Consider the following 9,910-nt stretch of genomic DNA (forward strand, 5'->3'; position numbering starts at 1 on the left):
AGGCACGGTAGGTTATTTCTTTCAAGAGTAAAGGTTTCTTTAGGGAGGAATCTTTCAAAGCACTCATTTTTATTCTTGTTTTCGGTAGTTAAGTGTTTCACTGTTCAGCCTTGCTTTACTGCCTCTGGCTTACAAAACTGTATTACATTGAAGTTAACAGTGGTTAGGGATTAAAAAGAACTTACGTTTTATTCTTAAAATATTGCTGTCTTTTAAGTTGCTTACTTGACTGTTATTCCTTACTGCCTTGCTACCATTCTTGTAAGTGTTTACTTTCAGTCCATGGAATTAATGTCAATTTATAAAGAGTTGTTTCACTAAGGCATTTTTGAATTATAAATATATTATGCAAGAATTCTGTTTTTTGCTACAGTTTTTTAGGTCCAGTAATTCCTGAGCAAAGAACTCGGTATGAGATTAATACATTTGTTAGCAATTACTTGATAGGAGAAAACATGTTGAACTATTTCTTTAAAGCTACTTTATATGTAATTACCCTGAATGTCTCCTTTCTAGCATGTTTCCTCCATGTGATATGCCTGTTGTTCATCAAGTTAGAAATAGTCAATGGGACAATTAAAATTGCTTTCCTAATTGATAAAGAAGAATAGAGGATGGAATTTTAGATTCATGAGCAAAAACACTCAGTACCTATTGAAGTGACCAAGTATTAGGAACTGGTCACAGTCAGAAATTCTATCTTACCCACTTTTGTTTCACCAAAATCTAGTTCAATTGTAGACCTTCTTTCCCCCCACCCCCATCTGTTTCTCCTTTCTTCCCTTCCTACCATTCAGACATAGGATTTTAGAATCTAGGACAGAGATAAAACTGGAGGTGTGAATTTGAGAGTAACCTTAATATAAATGGCAGTTAAGACTGTGAACTGGAGGATGTTACCGGGGGTGTTTAGAGGATAAATCAGCAAAGGAAACTTGGAAGGAATAGTCAGTGAAATAGAAGGCAAACAAGCAGTGAGGTGTCAAATCAGCCAAAGAAGTAACTTAAAAAGGGGAAGAGGCCAGGGAAGTGGCTAGTGCCTGTAATCCCAGCACTTTGGGAGACTGAGGTAGGAGGATCACTTGAGGTCTGGAGTTTGAGACCCGCCCGGCCAACATGGTGAAACTCTGTCTCTACTAAAAATGCAAAAATTAGCCAGGGATGGTAGCACATGCCTGTAGTCCCAGCTACTTGGGAGGCTGAGACAGAGGAATCACTCTAACCCAGAAGGCAGAGGTTACAGTGAGCTGAGATCACACCACTGCACTAGCCTGGGCCACAAAGCAAGACTCCATCTCAAAAAAAAAAAAAAAAAAATGGGTTGGGGGGTTAGTATAGAAGATAACCAGCTATGACACATGCTTTTAAGACAGAGAGAAAAAAATAAGGCATGAGAATTGGGTATTAAGTTTGACTCTAAGTACTTGGAACAGAGGCTTGTTTGGAGTGAGATGAAAATAAAATGGAATTGAAGAATAAAGATGGTGACTTTAGATACCTCTTTTGAGAGACATGATTGTAAAGGGAAGCAGAGAAGTGAGGGACAGCTGGAAAGTGTAAGTTACAGGTGGGTATATTTTAAACAGTGGACGATTTAAAAATTCACATATGAGCCAATATAAATAATACAACATAGAGAAGGAAGAAAGAGATGATGCGGGGGTGGTCAAAATTTCAGGAGAAATATTTACTATGTGGATAAAAAGAGTAGGATTCATAGCACAGTTTGATGAGTTGGCATTAGAATGGACACTTCTTCCATCATGACATCAGTAGAACGTGTTTACTGCATATGTCCATTTTAGATCTGGTGATGGAAAGATGAAGTAGGTCTCATCTGATATCTCCTGTTTTCTCAATGAAGTATGAGCAAGATGAAATGTTTCAAGTGGAGGAAAGCGATATAAAAGGATTACGGAAAGGAGAGAAGCTATAACAATAGTCATTTAGGAGAGTGAAAAGTAGACTTTGTGGCAAATGTTTGATTTCAACATTGGGCTGCCACAGGAAAATGTGCTATCCTGCTTTAAACATGTTCTCACAGGGAGCCCCTTTCTGGGTACTTATCAAGTACCATATCTTTAATTGTAGCCCATATTACGTCAGCTCTCACACATCATTATTTCTCTACTGTGATTCAGACATGTAGGGATTTCTTTTATCTTGCTCTTCATCTCGTTGTTCATTTAAGAACATTTTAGCCCGGGTGTGGTGGCTCACACCTGTAATCCCCGCACTTTGGGAGGCCGAGGTGGGAGGATCATGAGGTCAGGAGTTTGAGACCAGCCTGGCCAACATAGTGAAACCCCATCTCTACTAAAAATAGAAAAATTAGCCAGGTATAGTGGCAGGTGCCTGTAATCCGAGCTACTCGGGAGACTGAGGTGGGAGACTCACTTGAACGTGGGAAGCGAAGGTTGCAGTGAGCTGAGATTGTGCCACTGCACTCCAGCTGGGGCAACAATGAGAGACTGTGTCTCCAAAATGTTTTGGTGTTGGAGGAAAGATTTCCAGATGTTTTCAAGGGAAATAAAAGTAGAACTTCCACTTCACTTCTCTGATTCTCTGTTTTTCTGTTTATAAAATGGGAGAAATACTATCTAGGTACAGATTTGTGGTTAAGAATTGGAAATTATATGTATAAAATACTGGCCCATAGTAGGCAATCAACAAATGAATCTTGTAATTTTATTGCCCCTAAATATTATTCTTCTACCCAGAGAATAAAAAGATCTTGCTTCCTTTCTTAAATACCACTTTAACTTGGCACAGTGTTTCTAAGTTTCTTTGGATGGAATGTAAGAATTTTACTGAATGATATTATGTATTTTGGGCTTCATGATGTTTTAGGGCCTTGGTAATGTAACAATTGAGAAAGAATAGACTTCCAATAGAAAATTTATTTTCTCATGAGATTTTATTTTTATTACACAAATAAAATTATAATTAATAATGTAATTTGGAAAGCCCAAATAATAATAACAGTGAGGAGGGAACATGGAGTAAAAAAGCCAAAACATAATGTGAAAGGGATTTTTGAAAAATGTCATAGTGTTAGCCACATTCTCTTTGTCTACTAATAATGTTGCTGAAGACAACCGTGTTTTGTAGTGAAGCATTGTATCAATTTGAATAACTAATACTAAGAAATGCTAATAGTTCAATTGTTGCATCAATAATTTTTGTCAAATTAACAGCCATGCCCATATTGTGTTCACTAAGGCAATATGGATACTACCAAAACCATCATCCAGTGCCTAAAGGATAAACAGGAGGTATTGACATAGTGATTCTTTATTCAATATCTTCTTCTTCTATTTTGGTATGCTCTAGGGCATGTACCTCTCTTTCAGGTAGTAACCCATATTCATTCAGGAAAGACTCCACATCCCCAGCAAAAAATTCTTCAGCAAACTGTTCAGCAACACTAATAAAATTGCTTATGAGTTCCCCACCTTTATAGACGAGCAATGTGGGAAGTACATCCAAGGAAAAGCGGTCCCCAGCACCTGTATTCGAAGCTTTTATTTTACAAAACTTAACTATAGGGTATTCTGCTGCAAGGCATGTTAAACTATTGTTTAGAGCATCACAGCCCTTAACACCATCTTCATAAATGTGAACAATGATTGTGGTGATCTTCTGTTCCTTTTCAATTGTTTCCAGAAATTGCTCTCCAGTTTCCAGCTCGTACACAAACCCGTATCTAGGCCCAAAACTCAGCTTCTGGTGCATATCCTGCATACACTGTCTACGGTATTTACGAAGGCAGTTTTCATCCTCTTTCTCTTTATGAATTAGTTCATATTCTTGAATGCTCATCTGCGAATAGATTAAGGAAATGATAGAAATTATTCAGTCAGAAATTTTATTCCTCAGATATACCAAGCCCATTCTCAACTGAAGAAGTTAACTTGTGCTGTTTTCTCTGCCTGGACCTTTTGCTCCTGATGTGCCATTCTCTTTCACCTCACTCAAGCTTTTGTTTAAATGTCACCTTCCTTGATTACCTTAAAAAGTCCCCGTCTCATACTCTCCATTCTTTATGCTGGTTTATTTTCTTTATAGCAATAAACACTATTATATCTTAAAACTGATATTTTTGGAATATGTGGGATGGAATTCAAGTAAGATAGTGTTTCCTGCTATTTGGAGTTCATCAGATCATCCAAGAGGTTAATTGCTGGACCAGCAGCATTAGCATCACACCCTAGGCTTACTGAATTAGAACCTATAAGGGTGAGGCTAAGTAATCCATATTTTAACAAGCACTCCAGGTTATTATTATTCACTAGTTTAGGCTAAAGTAAGAAAAGACCTAAATTCCATGTTCTAAGATAGCGACTTTTCATTGCAGTTGGAATAGAAAGTTACCTACAGGCCCTTTCATAATAGCTACTCCATTATTAATGTATTCCATAGAATATTAAGTACCCATTCCCCCAATCAAAAAAGAAAACAGGTATAAAGGAACAATGGGACATAGTGTGATTGACAGACCTGGAGCAGCTCAGAACCATGGAAGTTAAATGGTTCCCATGTGGGATCATCTGCTGCCTCCTTATCATCATGTAACCTCTCAGACAGCAAATGCTATCAATTTTTAAAGTAGAAGAGAATTGAGAAGACATGAAACTAATGTTCATTAAAAACCTACTGGGTGTTGGGCACTTCCCATAGATTATGTTATTTAATCCTTACAAATAACCTCTTAGATAGGTATTATTAGTGTTATTTTACAGAAGACACTGAGATTTAGTAAATAAAAGTTCATGATGCTTTCATTACTTCTTTCTCTTGTTTCTGTTTCTTATATTTGTTTCCCTAATGTCGTCATTCTTTTCCTTATCATATTTTTTTCTGTTTTAAGATTATTGTCCCAGGATGGGTGTGGGGACTCATGCCTGTAATCACAGCACTTTGGGAGGCAGAGGAGGGGGATTGTTTGAGTCCAGGAGATCAGACTGGGCAGCATGGTGAAACTCCATCTCTACAAAAAATAGCCGGGCGTGGTAGTGCGTGCCTGTAGTCCCAGCTACTTGGGAGGCTGAGGCAGGAGAATCACTTGAATCCAGGAGGCAGAGGTTGCAGCGAGCCAAGATTGCGCCACTGCACTCCAGCTGGGGTAACAGAGTGAGACTTTGTCTCAAAATAGTAATAGTAATAATAATAATAATATTCTCCCAATTTACTTTTAACCTTAAAAATTTCTAACGTTTCATATAATTCTTAAGTTGCTGCCATAGTTCTATTAATTTAACAGACCAGACCTTACAAATCTGACTTGACGATGTGTTTGAGCATTTGTATGAAAACTTGCTTTAGTCACATATTAAGACATATGGATATGTACACATTCAGATACATTTTCAAAGTTTAACCTTAGCATAAAATTTTTAATAATAAGTGTGTCACATTTACTTAGTATTTTACGTGTTTCAAAATACTTCTAAACTTATTTTTTCTTCACATCTCTTCAAAACAAATGGAGCAGGTTTGTTACAATTCCCCAGATGGAATTCTCCATATTTCGCTTTCTCATATTGTGAAACTATCTCTAAGTCAACTCATGTATTTGTAACTAATTCTTTTCATAACTGTATGTGTTCTTAGTATGGAATGCCACAATAGGCATTCACTTCATTTCCATTTTTTGCCAGCATAAACAATATTGCAATCAATATATTTTTAATAGTCTAAAGTGATTATTTAGATTAGAAAACACATTGTAAATTATTTGTTACTGATTTTTGTATTATCTTACCTTTCTGCTGACTCGTTCCTTTGAATCTTTGCTATTCCTACTCTGAGGAGAAGACATTTGCCTGAGAATCTCCTTCTTGCTAGGTGGAATTGAATCACTGTCTTCACTCTCTAATTTAAACTTTCTCCAATCATTTATTACTCCTTTGGGTCCTGGAATGAAATTACAAATAAATTGTTTCCCCTTTTATTTTCAAAAGGACTGTTAGCATAATTGAAACTTGTGTAACTATTGCCATGGGAATAAACTTATTATCTCCTGGATCAGAAAAAAAAAATCTTCTTTGGTCTAGAAATTTCAAACTGCCCTGCTCATAAAAATATGCTCCCACATTAATCTTGTTAAATGGGTTTTGGTGAAGAATCTTTCAGAAACATTTGCACTAATGAAAATATAAATTATGCACTTTGAACTACTGGCAAAAGGTTGGGGTTAGTATATTTAAATATTAGAGTCTAAGGAGGATACTAGAATTTTGGAAAAAATAATACTTTTATTACCTAAGAAAAAAACTTCAGCAACAAACTAAAATTGGCATTACAGTACGAAGAAAGGAAACTCAGCATATTGGGGAAACAAAAATAACAATAGTATGTAAATGACAACTGGTGAGCAGGGGGCCTGACCTCAACAAAACTAAAATGTCTAAGAAAATCATTATGTAACCATCCCATTTTTCTAAGATTCTTTTACAAACATAGAATAGGATTGGCAGATTTTTTTTTTTTTTTTTTTTTTTTTGAGATGGAGTCTTACTGCTGCCCAGGCTGGAGTGCAGGGGCGTGATTTTGGCTCACTGCAACCTCCACCTCTTGGGTTAAAGTGCTTCCCCTTTGTGTGCCACCACACCCTGCTAATTTTTGTGTTTTTAGTAGAGATGGGGTTTCACTATGTTGGCCAGGCTGGTCTCGAACTGCTGACCTCAAGTAATCTGCCTACCTCAGCCTCTCAAAGTGTTGGGATTACAGGTGTGAGCCACCGTGTCTGGCCAGTTGGCAGATTTAAGAAAAACTAATTAAATAAAGGATGATTCAACTGGAATTCTGATATTCAGTTGACCTGATGACTAATAGCATTATTCATTTAAGAAGGTCTTAAATTCTTTAAAACAAGGAATATTAAACCTACTATCCTTCACTAAAGCTTAGCTATATCTACACTTTTAATGTCATATTCTATATCATATTCTATATGTGAATGTATTCCTTCTTTCTCCTCCATATTGCCTAATAATTTTTGTTTTATATATATGATACATATTTAATATAAATTTATCGTGAATGTATTTGTATTATATGCAGGCAATCAAATATATTTGTGTACATATATAGTGTTCATATCAATATTTTTAGATATGTTTTATGTATATACAAAATATACATGTGTGTATGTTTGTTTAAAGAAAGAGACTCCATTTTGCTCCCGGTTTCTACAAATGGTGGTGTATTAAACACATTTTTCCTTACCTTGCTTTATCTGTTTCATACTATATCTTGGAGATTTTTTTGGTATACACACGAAGACATTCTTCCTTTAGAAAATTTGGAAAATGGAGGCATGGTGTTCCACTGTGTACATGGAATAATTTACTTAAACGATTTCATAGTGGTCTACATTGTTTGTTTCTACATTTTTTTCTATAACATATGATTCTGAGTGAAGAATCTTGTGCATACATTTTAAAGAAATCTGTGCAGGTATATTTATGATTATATAAGTACAATTCCTTGGTCAAAGGGCATATACATTTCTAATTTTGATATTGTAAGGCTGCCCCTATGGAGATTGTACCAGTTTACACTGCTATCAACAATGCATGAGGGTGCCAAAAATGTGTTATTAAACTTACTTACTTTCACTATGGTTTTTTGTGTTACTTTTTTCTTTTTTCCCCCATGAATAGTCTGTCCTGTCTTTTGCTCATTGTTCTATTTGGTAATTTGTTTCTTTTCTTACTGATTTGTAGGAGCTCTTAATATATATTAGGAAACTAACACTATCGATTGAGTTACCAGTGTTTTTACTCAATTTGTTAAATGTTTTTTGACTTTTGTTCCTGGTGATCTTTACCAGACAGCAGATATTTCCTTTATTTTTTTCCCTGTCTCCCACTTTCCGTTCTTCCCTCCCTCCATCCCTTCATCCATCATCCTTTCTTCCTTTTTATAATTGAACTTACCAACCTTTCTTTAATGGTCTTTTTTTTGTTGTTGTTTTTTGTCATACTTAGGAAAGTATTCCTCACATTGCTATTATAAAATAAATCACACATTTTGGCTAGTACTTGTATGAATTATTTCAAACTTCTGGCTAAATTTGATGGTTCAACCCAAATTAAAAGAGATAGGAAATTACCATTCAAATAAGATTGAATAGAGTTAAATGTGAATTTTTAACTTTAAGTCATGATATTTAAGTTTTAAGTTCTTAGGAGTAGCATATAGATAGCCAAACATAATTTAACAGATTAAGAAAACAGACTCTGGATAAAATAAAGTTTTAGGTTTTCTGGAGGAATACTGAAATTTATTTAGTCAAAAAAATAAAGGGAATATGTTATTCCCTTTATTTTTTTAGATTCAAAAAATATTTATTGAAAAGAATTAAGGGAATATCTTATCATTCCCTTTAAATTTTTAGATTCATAAAAATTAAAGGCCATTTATTTGCCTTTCGGTCTAATATTATTTACAATGAAAGTTTGTAGTGAGGGTGAGGTACAATCAGGAGAGAGGAAAGTGGCTTAATTCTAGCATAGACAAGAGGTCTTGTGATAGTTTGGCAGCAATAAATTATCAATAATTAGTGGTTTTTTTCCTCTATACCTCTAAATAAAACTGTTAGGAATTATTTGATTTCAAAAATTAATTTGCCCACTCAAATATTTTTTAAATTAGTCTAACAATTTATATAAAGATATTACTTAACGTACATACTGAATAGTGTCAATAAGAACAATAGATATTGCCAGATTTAATTCTAATTTAATAATTATTTTTTCTTCTAGTTTGCTTGCCTGTATGTGTGGCCTGTCCTTCAAAGTCTTCCTCCAAACTTAGGCTTTTGGCTTCTTCCATTTCAGGGATTGGATTTGATATAATCTATAGATGGAACAAAGAAATAATAATGACAGATAAATTCCAGGATGTGCATATATATATATGTGTATATATATACATACGTGTGTATTGAAATATATGGGTATATGCATATTTATAGCCTCCTGCTGCCAGATTCCATAGTAGGCTAAAGATAATCACTAAATGATAAAGTATTTAGAATGTTTCTGTCTGCAGTGTAAAAGGACATTAACGTGTTATTAAAGATGTCTGGACTTAAGGATTTTATATAATTCATAATTTGTCTTGTTTTAACTCAAGCCTTCCAGTTAAGTCTGTGTGGTTAGTGAATATTATTTATTACTGATTTTCCTAATTTCATAATATATGAAATTTGAATATATAAGAAGTAATGTTATTTATTTCATATTATATAAAATAAAATCATTAATAATTATATACTTGCTGTGAACACTCACTGTGTGTCAGGAATTGTTTAAATTATTTTATCTGTCAAAACTCATTTAATTCTCACATAGCCATATGTGGTAGGGACAATTGTTAGTGACATGTTATAACCGAGGAAGCCGAAGGGAGTTTAAGTTACTTGCCCAAGATTACACAATAAGTGGTGGAGCAAAGATTTGAACCTAGATTATTTGACTTTGGAGCCAACTCTTAATCATTACACCACTTTGGAAATTAACATACCATTCAAGATTCAATAGAGTCATTTTTCTCAGTATGATTTGGCAACTCTAATCTTTGAATTGGCATTAAAGAATGATGGTCTAGGCCAGGCTTGGTGGCTCATGCCTGCAATCACAGCACTTTGGGAGGCCGAGGAGGGCAGATCACAAGGTCAAGAGATCAAGACCATCCTGGCCAACATGGTGAAACCCTGTCTCTACTAAAATACAAAAATTAGCTGGGCATGGTTGTGCACACCTGTAGTCCCAGCTCCTTGGGAGGCTGAGGCAGGAGAATAGCTCAAACCTGGGAGGCGGAGGTTGCAGTGAGCTGAGATCATGCTACTGCACTCTAGCCTGGTGCCTGGCAACAGAGTGAGACTCTATCTCAGAAAAAA

At 35.2% G+C, this 9,910-nt stretch overlaps 1 protein-coding gene across 4 annotated transcripts in view; it reads right to left on the bottom strand.

The window, feature by feature from the left end:
• Positions 1-2,882: 2,882 nt before the first annotated feature.
• PDC (phosducin) overlaps positions 2,883-9,910 on the bottom strand; it is a 20,226-nt gene continuing 13,198 nt past the window's right edge. For 3 of the 4 annotated variants that reach the window (XM_017524535.2, XM_037737084.1, XM_037737085.1), the window contains 3 exons: positions 8,781-8,865; positions 5,765-5,916; positions 2,883-3,822 (listed from right to left, as the gene is read on the bottom strand). In XM_017524535.2, coding sequence (XP_017380024.1) covers positions 3,295-3,822; positions 5,765-5,916; positions 8,781-8,841 — 741 coding nt within the window. In that variant the 5' untranslated portion in view covers positions 8,842-8,865 and the 3' untranslated portion in view covers positions 2,883-3,294. The remainder of the gene's footprint in view (positions 3,823-5,764; positions 5,917-8,780; positions 8,866-9,910) is intronic. The other variant, XM_017524537.2, reaches the window with a different exon arrangement.

This window comes from Cebus imitator, unplaced genomic scaffold (assembly GCF_001604975.1).
Source record: "Cebus imitator isolate Cc_AM_T3 unplaced genomic scaffold, Cebus_imitator-1.0 Scaffold33, whole genome shotgun sequence".
In the NCBI taxonomy this organism is placed as follows: Eukaryota; Metazoa; Chordata; class Mammalia; order Primates; family Cebidae; genus Cebus; species Cebus imitator.